General features: G+C 42.2%; 1 protein-coding gene across 6 annotated transcripts in view; it reads right to left on the reverse strand.

Moving 5' to 3' along the window:
* Positions 1 to 14,612, reverse strand: part of LOC146359916 (zinc finger protein 318-like) — an 83,279-nt gene that overhangs the window by 67,200 nt on the left and 1,467 nt on the right. For all 6 annotated transcript variants that reach the window (XR_014786846.1, XR_014786847.1, XR_014786848.1 and 3 more), the window contains exons 2-3: positions 4,132 to 4,313; positions 1,223 to 1,832 (exon numbers count right to left, since the gene is read on the reverse strand). Coding sequence is in view for 2 of the 6 variants with exons in the window: in XM_084828420.1 (XP_084684546.1) it covers positions 1,223 to 1,832; positions 4,132 to 4,313 (792 nt within the window). In the remaining 4 variants the exon portion in view is untranslated. The remainder of the gene's footprint in view (positions 1 to 1,222; positions 1,833 to 4,131; positions 4,314 to 14,612) is intronic.

Here is a 14,612-nt window from a genome sequence, read left to right on the forward strand (position 1 = left end):
CAAACTGGCCAGAGAGCTTTGGCTATTGGGCAGTATGAAAATGTAATAAATGAAATGAAATGAATACCATTATTCCCATTTCATCTACATTCCACACACTGCAACTAATCCTTTGTAGCTCATCACAAAGTCTAGAGATAGGCCTCTAATAAGGACCTTAACTCGATCATACGACACAAAGCTAGTTATCTATTACTATTCTACTGTAAGAGTACCAAATATCATGTTCAGAATTAATGTGTTGAATATTACTAGCACCTTGCCATTTCTGCCAATTCAGGATTTTGAAGCAAAAGATGAAATCCAATTGTGTCCATCCACTGCTAGAAGAGCATTCACTACTGTAGCAGATTTCCCATACACCCCCACCTCCCCAAATCTGCTCTGGAGGGTTTGGGTTCCCCCCCAGAGGAGATTTTGAGGTGGCATGAGAGGCTGCTGAGGGGAGGAGAGGATGGGAGAGCCTGCTCATGCAACACTGGATGTAGTCCTATATGTAGAAAAAGCTGAACTAAACATGTGTCCATCAGAAGCTATTGTATTTTTGTTCTAAATTCTAATCCACTATATGTCACCAAAATAATTTCATGTTTCTCTGGGACAATTCTACCTCACACAAAAGCTTTTACAGGAAAAAAACTGATCAAGAAGTTTGATGCTTTAATTTAAAAACAAGTTAAACATCCTCATTCTGAATCAAACAGGATGCAAGATGCTGATTATACAGTGATTCATACTAAATCAACTCCACAACAATGAGACAGTTCACACAATCAAAATACTTATTTACGCCACAGCGGCTTATTTAAATTGTGGTGCATACCAGATGCGATTTCCATAATCACCACCTCGGTGCAACTTGTGGTACCACCCAAACCCGGGCAGCATGGCTTGTTGGAGGGGGAACTCTCCAATAACCCGTTAGCTCTTGTACAGTTATTGGAGGGTTGTTTCCCCCTCCAATAAGCCATGCCACCCAGGTTCAGATGACATGACAAGGCAGTGAGTATGGAAATTGTGCCTCACACGCGCCATGATTTAAATAAGCCATGGTGGTTTATTTTGATCATGCAAGCCAGGTCAGTGAGTGCAACCTAGATAGTGTTCTGAGGGTGTTGGTTTCAGAGATTAACAGAGATAAAATTAAATATTAAGATTAAATTAAAAGTAGCAAAGTGTAACTGACGGTTTAAAAAGGAAGGGGAATAATTACAGCTCAAACCTGCACAAAAGGATCATCCACCCATTTCTTCAATATAGATTGTTTGGGCATTGCTGGTGTGTCATTCAGTCTATAGAGGTACCGAGGTTCAGAAGACTGTACTGGGCTAGTCAAGCCAGGCATCATGTAGCCACTGCCAGGCAGTTTTCGACTCAAATTTCTGCTCAGCTCCTCCTCTTCTCTTTTTCTCCTAGCTCTTACAAGCTTACGGAAATCCTCATCCAGGTCGGCTGGGCTTGGACTTCTACTAAGACTTTGTTTACAGTACATTTGTACTGCTGGCAAGAAACCCTGAGGCTCCATGTTCACACCAAGCAGTCTGTCATCTCTGTCATATCGAGGGTGAGGCTCTCGCCCTCTACCCTCTGATGAATATAGGGATTTTCTAAGTAGCTCACTACCCCTATCAGTTTCTCTTGGCTGATCGTGTAGATGGTCATAGTTCATGGTATAGTTCGACTGGTGGACGAAAACATCCCTACTGCGATAGTCTGCATCATGTCTCACATTGAAAGGACTAGAAGAATTTTCCTCGAGAGAAGGATGTCGCTCAAGGCTTTGAAGAGGGAAAAGGCCTCTGCTAAATACTGGAACATCAGCTAAGTCATCCCTGATGAGGAAAGCACATGAATTACAACGTCAGCAACCTGAGCTTAGGTTAGCATAAAGTGGTCTATGTATGGCCAACCAATACTTCTTGTTTTCAACCCGATGTGGCTCATTGCAGATTTTGCATCTTCAGGAATAGCTTCACCCACAAACCACCACAAACTATGTTGCTTCTATTGAAATAACAAGAACTCTGAAATGCCTTATTTATGAGCATTGGAGAGGTATGCAACAGGAACAGAAGGGGAGAGCCAACACCCAAGCACCCTGTTCCATGAGTGGAAGTCTGCTCATGCAACTCTGGATCCAATATAGTATTTTTAGTTTATCTTAGGCACGCAAGCAAGCAAGCGCACACACACACGCACACACTTTATTTTATTGTGGTTTTGACCCGTGTGTGTGCACGTGTGTGTAGTCTGCCTACAGCTAGCCAATGCATCTTGCTTTGAACCCAATATGGCTGGTTCCGCAGATTTTGATCTTCAAAATCAAAAGATTGATTTTGAATCTTCAACCACCACACACACTTATATACTGTTGGTCTTATGTAAAGTTTGCACCCATGTGTCTGACTATCTGGTGAGGTACAAACGTTGAACAAGATGAAAACCAGAAACATGAGCAACATAGCATTTTAGGTTGTAAGTATTTTTACAGCATTGTCGATAATGTGATCCTCCCCCTCTTGTCCGCAAGAATATTGTCATTCCCAGTTCATAAGATGCAGCAACAGTTTCTCATCCTCCAACCTTTAAATCATTTCCTTTCACATTCTGGTTTGCCTATGTTACCTTAGCAAAAAATCATCATATGCCTGCTACGAAAAATAATTTCCATGCATGCTTTTTCAGTAAAGACTGATGAAGTTAAATTCCTTTTTATGTTAACACATTCACTCTGTTAAGCTCTTTTCAAACACTAATTTCTATGAGATCTCCATGCGCCTAACATTTGGGAGACAATATGAAGCAAAATATCCAGGTGAGAAACATATTTTCCTCATTAGTTTAAGGCACAATCCTATGTATGTTTAGACAGAAAAAACGTTCTACAACTCCCAGCATCTCCCAGGTAGCCATGCAGTCTGGGGACTGCTGGGAATTGTAGGACTTTTGTTTAAAACATGCGCAGAATTGCACTTTTAAAGGTCTTTCAAAAAATGGTGAAGCTACAATATGTATGCATTAAGTTTATGATTAAAAATGATTTTACTGATTTCATATGGCCTAATACTTGGCACAATCACACACCAGGGTTTTGCAATCATAAGCAAACAGTCAGGAAACTAAGGTGATTAATGTCAAATGGGATTTGACTGAACCACTATAGGCCCTGCTACCATTAAAATGGGTTCACAGGATTGGCCAACCAGTTGAAAAAGATATGCAATTTGAAACCCTTTTCATCACCAAAATTGGTGTTAGCTTCAGAGTAACTTAATTTGAACAGTGGAGAGTAGAAGTATCGTATTTGATACTCTGACCTGGTTCACACGATACGGCTCTGCTCATCGTGTGTTATTTAACCCACAACAAGCTGCTGTGCCCACAGGTGCTATTTTGCATATCCAACCCCCCCTCAGGGGTTGCTGTGTTGTCTGAACATGTGTTATGCGAGGGTAAACAACCCTTGCATAATGCATGGTTTGTTCTAGGATTATCTCTGTAATCAAACAGGCTAATTTAAAAAAAATCAGATTCTAAGGATTCTAACAAGAGGACATAGACTGAAAAGGGAGTCTTTGGAACTACATGCAGCTTACAAGTTGTCACCTATTTACTTATTTTAACCTTAGCTTATACTATGTAATCTTAAACTTTATTTTTAAGATGATAAAGTTTTAGTTGTGGCTGCAATCCTATACACACTTTTTTTCTGAGTGGAATGCATAGGATTGCACTGTGAGTTTACTACAAAATACAAGTTTGTACAAAATGATTTATTGCAATTAGTGCATCACAGATAGGATATAGATATGGTTCGCTAACTGAAGTAAGGTCAACAACGGTACATAGGACAAACTTTTAAACTGGGGAATTATTACTATTCTGAATCTAATGTCATTGTAGAATTTTTCATTAAAAGCTATCCTATGTACTTTGCAACTACTTGGGAACACCAATATGAACATAAAGGGGAACAAAGCTAAACACTTATTCTAGATCAGTAATTCTCAGTATATCCCACGCAATATATTTTCCACACCATATCACAGAAAGCTTGGGGTGTCTTATATCATCCATGGGACAAGAACCAAGAACTATAACTCTGGGAGGTTGTTCTTCAGAAAACCATACCTGTCCACATCACTATCAACAGGTGAGCCTAATCTATCAGATATTCTTTTTCTCTCGGGAGAATCAATGACATAATAGTCATCACCAACTAAGATTTGCAAGCTCTGTTCCACTGAAGATTCAGAGTGTCGACTTGGAGAGCGCCGGCCCGAAGAACGTGAGCGCCAGCCCGGAGAACATCTCTGCAATGGGAAGGGGGAAAAGCAGTTACATCATACAGCTATTCTTTTAATCAAAACCAGGCATGAAAATCCTCCCATCGTAGCTAAATATGTAAGTAAAAAGTAGTCATTATATTAAAACGCAGTGACACAAGGAGGTTCACACTGAATTCTGGGTAACTGGCATAAAAAATAATGGTCAAGTTGACCTGGATAGTATCTAAAGGGAAAATGCAAAGTTAAAGCCCTATCACTCGAGACAAACAGTTATTTAATTAATGAACAGGTGCGAAACTGTATTATTCTAGGTCAAAGGTGTACTTAAAGTTTTTGCTTATCAATGAATGAGCAAAACAAATTGTATATGGTACGTACATAAAAAGGCTTGATACACAGATGTCTAGAAAAAATTATGCACTTACATTTAATTGGCAAATTTTGAGTAAGAACGTATCTTCTCAGAATTGATCAGAATTAATTGTATCTAGCCTGAAAGGCGCAACTTTTTTGTATGTTCCAATGTTTTAGGAATGTTTAATAACAATGAGATAATTCAGACTGAGAGAGTGCTAATTTATGGGTCAGTAGATAATACTAGGTATGAAGTCATTTCTACATCAAAAAGTATAAATATGTGATTTTAGAATGTGGGAGCTTCTTATCCCCCTTCATGGATCACTGCCTTGTTGTGGCGAAGGGGCTTGCGTAACTCAGTGAACCCATAAGCTATGCCATGCACGGCCACCCAAGACGGACAGGTCATGGCAGAGAGTTCTGACAAAATGTGGTCCACTGGAGAAGGAAATGGCAACCCACTCCAGTATTCTTGCCAAGAAAACCACATGGAACGTATCACAAGGCTAAAAGAGATGACGCCGGAAGATGAGCCCCTCAGGTCAGAAGGTGTCCAATATACTACTGGGGAAGAGCAGAGGGTATTTCCAAGTAGCGCAAGAAAGAGTGAAGTGGCCGGGCCAAAGCCGAAAGGACACTCAGCTGTGGATGTGTCTGGTGGTGAAAAGAAAATCCGATGCTGTAAAGAACAATATTGTTTAGGAACCTGGAATGTAAGATCAATGAATCAAGGTAAGCTGGAGGTGGTCAAACATGAGATGGCAAGATTGAACATCGACATCTTGGGAATCAGCGAACTAAAATGGACAGGGATGGGCAAATTTAATTCAGGTGACCATCATATCTACTACTGTGGGCAAGAATCCCGTAGAAGAAATGGAGTAGCACTCTTAGTCAACAAAACGGTGGGAAAAGCAGTACTAGAGTACAATCTCAAAAACGATAGAATGATCTCGGTACGAATCCAAGGCAAACCATTCAACATCACAGTAATTCAAGTCTATGCCCCAACCACTGAGGCCGAAGAAGCTGAGGTGGATCGGTTCAATGAAGACCTACAACACCTTCTAAAACTAACACCAAAAAAAGATGTCCTCTTCATCATAGGGGACTTGAATGCTAATGTAGGAAGTCAAGAAATCACCGGGATAACAGGCAGGCATGGCCTTGGTGTACAAAATGAAGAAGGACAAAGGCTAATAGAGTTTTGCCAAGAGAACACGCTGATCATAGCAAACACGCTTTTCCAACAGCACAAGAGGTGACTCTACACATGGACATCACCAGATGGTCCATATCGAAATCAGATTATGTCCTTTGCAGCCAAAGATGGAGAAGCTCTATACAGTCAGTCAAAACAAGACCTGGAGCTAACTGTGGCTCAGATCATGAGCATCTTGTTGCAAAATTTCGGCTGTAGGGAAAACCACTAAACCATTCAGGTATGACCTAAATCATATCCCTTATGAATATACAGTGGAGGTGAGGAATAGATTTAAGGGATTAGAACTGATAGACAGAGTGCCTGAGGAACTATGGACAGAGGTCCGTAACATTGTTCAGGAGGCAGCAACTCAATCCATCCCAAAGAAAAAGAAATGCAAGAAAGCCAAGTGGCTGTCTGATGAGGCTTTACAAGTAGCTGAGGAAAGAAGGGAAGCAAAAAGCAAGGGAGAAAGGGGAAGATATATCCAACTGAATGCAGAGTTCCAGACAATAGCAAGGAGAGACAAGAAGGCCTTCTTGAATGAACAATGCAAAGAAATCGAGGAAAACAACAGCATGGGAAAGACTAGAGAACTCTTCAAGAAAATCGGAGATCTCAAGGGAACGTTTTGTGCAACGACGGGCATGATAAAGGACAAAGAAGGCAGGGACCTAACAGAAGCAGATGAGATTAAGAAGAGGTGGAAAGTATACACATAAGAACTATACAGGAAAGATCTGAATGTCCCTGATAGCCATGAGAGTGCGGTCACTGAACTTGAGCCGGACATCCTAGAGAGTGAAGTCAAGTGGGCCTTAGGAAGCATTACTAACAACAAAGCTAGTGGAGATGACAGTATTCCAGCTGAGCTATTTAAGATCCTAAAAGATGATGCTGTTAAAGTGCTGCACTCAATATGCCAACAAATTTGGAACACTCAACAGTGGCCACAAGACTGGAAAAGGTCAGTTTACATTCCAATTCCAAAGAAGGGCAACGCCAAAGAGTGTTCAAACTACCGCACAATTGCGCTCATTTCACATGCCAGCAAGGTGATGCTCAAAATCCTACAAGCTAGGCTTCAGCAGTATGCGAACCAAGAACTACCGGAAGTACAAGCTGGGTTTCGAAGAGGAAGAGGAACTAGAGATCAAATCACCAACATTCGCTGGATCATGGAGAAAGCAAGAGAATTCCAGAAAAACGTCTATTTCTGCTTCATTGACTAGGCTAAAGCCTTTGATTGTGTGGATAACAACAAACTCAGGCAAATTCTTAAAGTGATGGGAGTACCAGACCACCTTACCTGTCTCCTGAGAAACCTGTACGAGGGTCAAGAAGAAACAGTAAGAACCAGACATGGAACAACCGATTGGTTCAAAATTGGGAAAGGAGTACGACAAGGCTGCATATTGTCACCCTGCTTATTTAACTTATATGCAGAGTACATCATGAGAAATGCCGGGTTGGATGAATCACAGGTCAGAATTAAGATTGCTGGGAGAATTATCAACAACCTCACATACACAGACGATACCACCCTACTGGCAGAAAGCGAAGAGGCTCTAAAGAGCCTCTTGTTGAGGGTGAAAGAGGAGTGCAAAAGCTGGTTTGAAACTCAACATTAAAAAAACTAAGATTATGGCAACTGGCCTCATCACTTCCTGGCATACAGAAGGGGAAGAAATGGAAGCAGTGACAGATTTTATTTTCTTGGGCTCCAAGATCACTGCAGACGGTGACTGTAGCCATGAAATTAAAGGATGCTTGCTCCTTGGGAGGAAAGCTATGGCAAACCTAGACAGCATAGTAAGAAGCAGAGACATCACCTTGCCGACAAAGGACCGTCTAATGAAAGCTATGGTTTTCCCAGTAGTAATGTATGGCTGTGAGAGCTGGACTATAAGGAAGGTTGAGCACCGAAGAATTGATGCTTTCGAACTGTGGTGCTGGAGAAGGCTCTTACGAGTCCCCTGGACTGCAAGGAGGTCAAATCAGTCCATCCTAAAGGAAATCAACCCTGAGTGCTCATTGGAAGGACAGATCCTGAAGCTGAAGCTCCAATATTTTGGCCACCTAATGCGAAGAGAAAACTCCCTGGAAAAGACCCTGATGCTGGGAAAGACTGAAGGCAAAAGGAGAAGGGGACGGCAGAGGATAAGATGGCTAGATAGCATCACCGATGCAACGAGTATGAACTTGAGCACACTCTGGGAGAGAGCGGAGGACAGGAAGGCCTGGTGTGCTATGGTCCATGGGATCACAAAGAGTCGGACACGACTGAACGACTGAACAAGCTTCTTATCAGAAGCTCACCAGGCCTGTGCACCTGTCAGATGAATAGCCTTTTCACTGTTGAATGGGGAACTTGATACTTGGAATGAGATCTCTTCTTTTTAAGCTATTAGGACTAAAAGTTAAAAACAAGAAATGTTTAGGAAATTCTATTTCCTGTTAAGCTACTATGATCTAAGAATCTTTAGCAAAGCTTTGCTTAATAGTCGGGAATGTTTTGATGTTATTTTATGCAAGTTATATTTTAATGTGATGTGACTAGTATATTTCTAATAAATTTTGATTAGAAATGTACAGGAAAAAAGTAAAGGAAAAAAATCAAAATATTTTTCCTTTACCAATTCTTATTAGTACAAAACTAGACTTGAATCCACCCAAAACAATGTTTCGTATATGCTTCGCTTGATATGTACTGATCAGCTATGGGTAGTTAAACTGGCAGCGAAAGGCTTCCTAAATATTGGAACTATGGTTTGAAAACACTCAGCAACGGCTAAATCCATAACAGGGGTTGCTGACAGAGTAAGAGCTCAACATGTTATATACACATGTTACTTAATACAGGGAACCCACTTAATACGTGTTCATAAACTCCACCCATGTATCATAAGTGCATCCACATAGTGCCACAGGCAGGATTGTAACCACTGCTGCCAGACTCCTTTGCCTAACCTGGAAGTGGCTTATCTTATGCCCCTTCTCATGTAGGCTATGTCTAACCTGACACTGACTCTCCTATCAGTTATTACCCTATTTTTCAGTTTTTCAGAACATTTGGGAACCAGGTCACCAGTCTGCAACTTCAAGTCAATGTGGGTACTACCAGTTTCTAGGACTCTTGTTTCTTTAGGTTACGGGCAGGTACAATACAATTATTTAATCTGTAGCTCAGGTCAATTATCTTCACCTGATGATAGATGAGGACAATTCTCCTTTATTTTTCTGATAGCATGAATCTTTAGGGGAGGTACTTGCTCATTTGGTTGAGCTCATCACAAGCTCAATCCTAGCCAAGAATTCCCACGAGGGCAACGCCAGGTACGGCTTGCTCATCATCCTCTGGGAGCTTCCTCGCAGGGTCCCAAAAAAGACTGTTCAACATGTACATAGTTTTGCCTCACCGACATAGTACACCAATGCCCTATCCTCAACACGGTCTCCTTATAGCTCCCCAGCAATTAAAGGTGCAGTCCTATGGGTTGCACCCTGGGTACTCGTAAGACCCTGAACTCGGAGGCTTACAAGTATTCTATGCAGAGCAGGAGGCGCCTTGCACACTGCATTTAAGCTAGATGGGCGATTTTGCCCATTCAGCAGAGGCTTCGGGGAGGGGGAGGGAAGGAGGCTGGGGTGGTGACAGGAAAAGGCATAAGCCAGCCGCCTTGGTCTCCCCCGCCCCAGGAACGCCCCCTTTCCCCTTCTCTGCGCTTTGTTTAGAGAGCATGGAGGTAGCTGGCACAGTTCTCTCCATACTGGCTACAAGGGGGAGGGGGCAGAGAGAGCAGTTTCCTGACCAAGAGGTTGGAGCCCTGTTTCTGACCTCATATCCAGGAAACCGAACAATCCTATGTCCACCAGACACTGCCTATGGGGCACAGGATTGCTCTCTAAATTATCTAACTTTCCTTTAGAAAGTAATGGAAGCATTTGGCCACACACAGCTTGTAGACTGCCACCTCTAATTTTCAAGAAATAGAGAGGCAAACTTGTTTGGCTCCTTCATCTATATGCCAGGCACCTAAAGAGGCACCTTCAGTAACTGACCTCATAGTTGGATTTATTTTCCCCAGCAGTTGGAGGAATCAGAGGCTAAGTCTTTTCTGGAAGTGCAGTACTTTCCCAGGACTTAAGAGAAATCAGAGCCTAAGCATTTTCTGGAATTGTGTTATGACTTGAAGTAGTTTTTTTAAAAAAAGATGTTATTTGTTGAAGGCTATAATCGTAAACAAGCTTCCTTCAGTGGAACTTGCTTTGCAGAGGGGACTTATTTTTGAGTAAATATGCCTAGGACTGTGCTGTATGTTCCGTTACCCCCAAGAAGTATGGAAAGTTTACAAATCAAAACAAAGATGCAAAGGTTCTCTGTGGTCAGAATTATAAATAGCACAGCAGATGTTGTTGTTGTTCAGTTGTTCAGTCGTGCCTGACTCTTCGTGACCCCATGGACCATAGCACGCCAGGCCTTCCTATCCTGCGCTCTCTCCCGGAGCGTGCTCAAGTCCATATTCATTGCATCGGTGATGCTATCTAGCCATCTCATCCTCTGCCGTCCCCTTCTCCTTTTGCCTTCAGTCTTTCCCAGCATCAGGGTCTTTTCCAGGGAGTTTTCTCTTCGCATTAGGTGGCCAAAATATTGGAGCTTCAGCTTCAGGATCTGTCCTTCCAATGAGCACTCAGGGTTGATTTCCTTTAGGATGGACTGATTTGACCTCCTTGCAGTCCAGGGGACTCGTAAGAGTCTTCTCCAGCACCACAGTTCAAAAGCATCAGTTCTTCAGCGCTCAGCCTTCCTTATAGTCCAGCTCTCACAGCCATACATTACTACTGGGAAAACCATAGCTTTGATTAGACGGACCTTTGTCGGCAAGGTGATGTCTCTGCTTCTTACTATGCTGTCTAGGTTTGCCATAGCTTTCCTCCCAAGGAGCAAGCGTCTTTTAATTTCATGGCTACAGTCACCGTCTGCGGTGATCTTGGAGCCCAAGAAAATAAAATCTGTCACTGCTTCCATTTCTTCCCCTTCTGTATGCCAGGAAGTGATGGGGCCAGATGCCATGATCTTAGGTTTTTTAATGTGGAGTTTCAAACCAGCTTTTGCACTATCCTCTTTCACCCTCAACAAGAGGCTCTTTAGATCCTCTTCGCTTTCTGCCATTAGGGTGGTATCGTCTGCATATCAGAGGCTGTTGATAATTCTCCTGGCAATCTTAATTCTGACCTCTGATTCATCCAGCCCGGCGTTTCTCATGATGTACTCTGCATATAAGTTAAATAAGCAGGGTGACAATATACAGCCTTGTCGTACTCCTTTTCCAATTTGGAACCAATCGGTTGTTCCATGTCTGGTTCTTACTATTGCTTCTTGACCCTCATACAGGTTTCTCAGGAGACAGGTAAGGTGGTCTGGTACTCCCATCTCTTTAAGAATTTGCCACTGTTTGTTGTGATCCACACAATCAAAGGCTTTAGCGTAGTCAATGAAGCAGAAATAGACGTTTTTCTGGAATTCTCTTGCTTTCTCCATGATCCAGCGAATGTTGGTGATTTGATCTCTAGTTCCTCTGCCCCTTCAAAACCCAGCGTGTACTTCCGGTAGTTCTTGGTTCGCATACTGCTGAAGCCTAGCTTGTAGGATTTTGAGCATCACCTTGCTGGCATGTGAAATGAGCGCAACTGTGCGGTAGTTTGAACACTCTTTGGCGTTGCCCTTCTTTGGAACTGGAATGTAAACTGACCTTTTCCAGTCTTGTGGCCACTGTTGAGTGTTCCAAATTTGTTGGCATATTGAGTGCAGCACTTTAACAGCATCATCTTTTAGGATCTTAAATAGCTCAGCTGGAATACTGTCATCTCCGCTAACTTTGTTGTTACTAATGCTTCCTAAGGCCCACTTGACTTCACTCTCGAGGATGTCCGGCTCAAGTTCAGTCACTGCATTATCATGGCTATCAGGGACATTCAGATCTTTCCTGTATAGTTCTTCTGTGTATTCTTGCCACCTCTTCTTAATCTCATCTGCTTCTTTTAGGTCCCTGCCTTGTCCTTTATCATGCCCGTCTTTGCACAAAACATTCCCTTGAGATCTCCGATTTTCTTGAAGAGATCTCTAGTCTTTCCCATGCTGTTGTTTTCCTCGATTTCCTTGCATTGTTCATTTAAGAAGGCCTTCTTGTCTCTCCTTGCTATTGTCTGGAACTCTGCATTCAGTTGGATATATCTTCCCCTTTCTCCCTTGCTTTTTGCTTCCCTTCTTTCCTCAGCTACTTGTAAAGCCTCATCAGACAGCCACTTGGCTTTCTTGCATTTCTTTTTCTTTGGGATGGATTGAGTTGCTGCCTCCTGAACAATGTTACGGACCTCCGTCCATAGTTCCTCAGGCACTCTGTCTATCAGGTCTAATCCCTGAAATCTATTCCTCACCTCCACTGTATATTCATAAGGGATATGATTTAGGTCATACCTGTATGGTTTAGTGGTTTTCACTACGTTCTTCAATTTAAGCCGAAATTTTGCAACAAGAAGCTCATGATCTGAGCCAGTCAGCTCCAGGTCTTGTTTTGACTGACTGTATAGAGCTTCTCCATCTTTGGCTGCAAAGGACATAATCAATCTGATTTCGATATTGACCATCTGGTGATGTCCATGTGTAGAGTCGTCTCTTGTGCTGTTGGAAAAGAGTGCTTGCTATGATCAGCATGTTCTCTTGGCAAAACTCTATTAGCCTTTGTCCTGCTTCATTTTGTACACCAAGGCCATGCCTGCCTGTTATCCCGGTGATTTCTTGACTTTCTACTTTAGCATTCCAGTCCCCTATGATGAAGAGGACATCTTTTTTTGGTGTTAAGTTCTAGAAAGTGTTGTAGGTCTTCATAGAAGCGATCAACCTCAACTTCTTTGGCCTCAGTGGTTGAGGCATAGACTTGAATTACTGTGATGTTGAATGGTTTGCCTTGGATTCGTACTGAGATCATTCTATTGTTTTTAAGATTGTACTGCTTTTCCCACCCTTTTGTTGACTATGAGTGCTACTCCATTTCTTCTAAGGGATTCTTGCCCACAGTAGTAGATATGATGGTCACCTGAATTAAATTCGCCCATGCCTGTCCATTTTAGTTCGCTGATTCCCAAGATGTCGATGTTCAGTCTTGCCATCTCACGGCAAGCACAGCAGATAGTGAGAGATTATTATTAGTAAGGGAAGCCAAAGGCTTATAGAAACAAAATAAATATTCAAAACTCCCCTTAGAAGTTATTTGGATTTCGTACCTGTAAATTATCAGTGCATACAAAATGCCATTAACGGAGCCATTATGAAATATTTGCACTTTCTAAATAATCAATTTAAGTCTGTTATGCCATGAGTGGGTAACGTTTTTCCATCGAGGGCCACATTCCCCCAAAAGAAATATTTTGAGACCTATATAATAGTGGTTGGACAGCATCCACCCTCCACTCCAGGTCACAACCTCCCAACTCTTTCTCTCACTCACACACACACACACTCACTCATCCATCCAGTCTCAGTGCTCTTTGCTCTCTCACATACACACCCCCTCACAAACACTTGCATCCCTGTGTCCCCATATGCCTTTTGAAAGAACAGATCTTACTGAAGTGCAGATCCATGCTTTCAAAGCACTCTAAGAGGCAATGCTTTTGAAGGAGCAAAACCCTGCTACAGATGCCACCGTCTGCGGGTTGCCCACCTTTGCAATATGACTTTGTTTACAAAGCAGGCAACTGTTTCTTAAATGCTTACTAAAATAACTCTCCAATCTCTAACAGCACCTCTGAAAATCAGGAACTGAAAGAGAAGTCAAACACTCTGGGGACTAAAGTAATCAGTTGCAAAGGAAGGATCAATTAACACTGCCATCCTATGTATTTTTACACAGAAGTAACTCACATGTTCAATGGGGCTTCCTCCTAGCAAATATGTTCAGGATTGCAGCCTGACATGGTAAGTCACTTAGACTGCAATTCTCCTCTGATTTACTTAGGGCTAAGTCCCACTGAACTTAATAACGTGTTCTTCTGAGTAGGCATCCACAGGACTGTGGTTAAATACTTCTTCCATCCCTGTATATATTTTGCCCCTCTATTTTTTGTAGATCTTCACTATTCTCTTAGTGATACATATGTGAAAACCGAGACAAAAGCATTGCACACTTTTCTACTTCAACAGATTTAGTACTTGACCCTAACCATTTTTATTCATAAGCCTGATTAATTTCAGTTTGAATACCTTTTCAACTAACTATATTATGTTCTGGATTGCAGCCTCAGTATGTATTCTACCTTCCAAATGCATGTGACTGTCCATCAATCTGCAGCAAAGAACTAACCCACCTCAAGCAAGTTCTACAGACAAGTTCTCCACATTGTCTAAAGTTCCATCAAGTGGTTTTGTATGTGTGTGCATGCGCGCAGGTGTGTATAAGAGAGAACTACATGGCCACTCCCTATAAAAACTGAGATATGTTCATGGAAATAATTCAACATACAGCCCAGTCTGTATACTTACTCAGAAGTACATCCCACTAAATTCAGTGGGACTTACTCCCAGGTAAAACTTACATAGGACTGCACCCATATTGTCACTTTTCTCTCTCCTTTGAGACAAACACTTTTCCTCCACCAGGGCCTTCAGCTTTGGCTTAAAAGGTATGTAGTCGTCACATAGCGAAGCAACTGCTTTGGGGTGGCCAGAGGTTGCTCGGCCCTAGCCTAGAGAGGCGGGTGAT

This window comes from Heloderma suspectum, chromosome 1 (genome assembly GCF_057233095.1).
Source record: "Heloderma suspectum isolate Gila_16-S chromosome 1, 16-S_ref, whole genome shotgun sequence".
In the NCBI taxonomy this organism is placed as follows: domain Eukaryota; kingdom Metazoa; phylum Chordata; class Lepidosauria; order Squamata; family Helodermatidae; genus Heloderma; species Heloderma suspectum.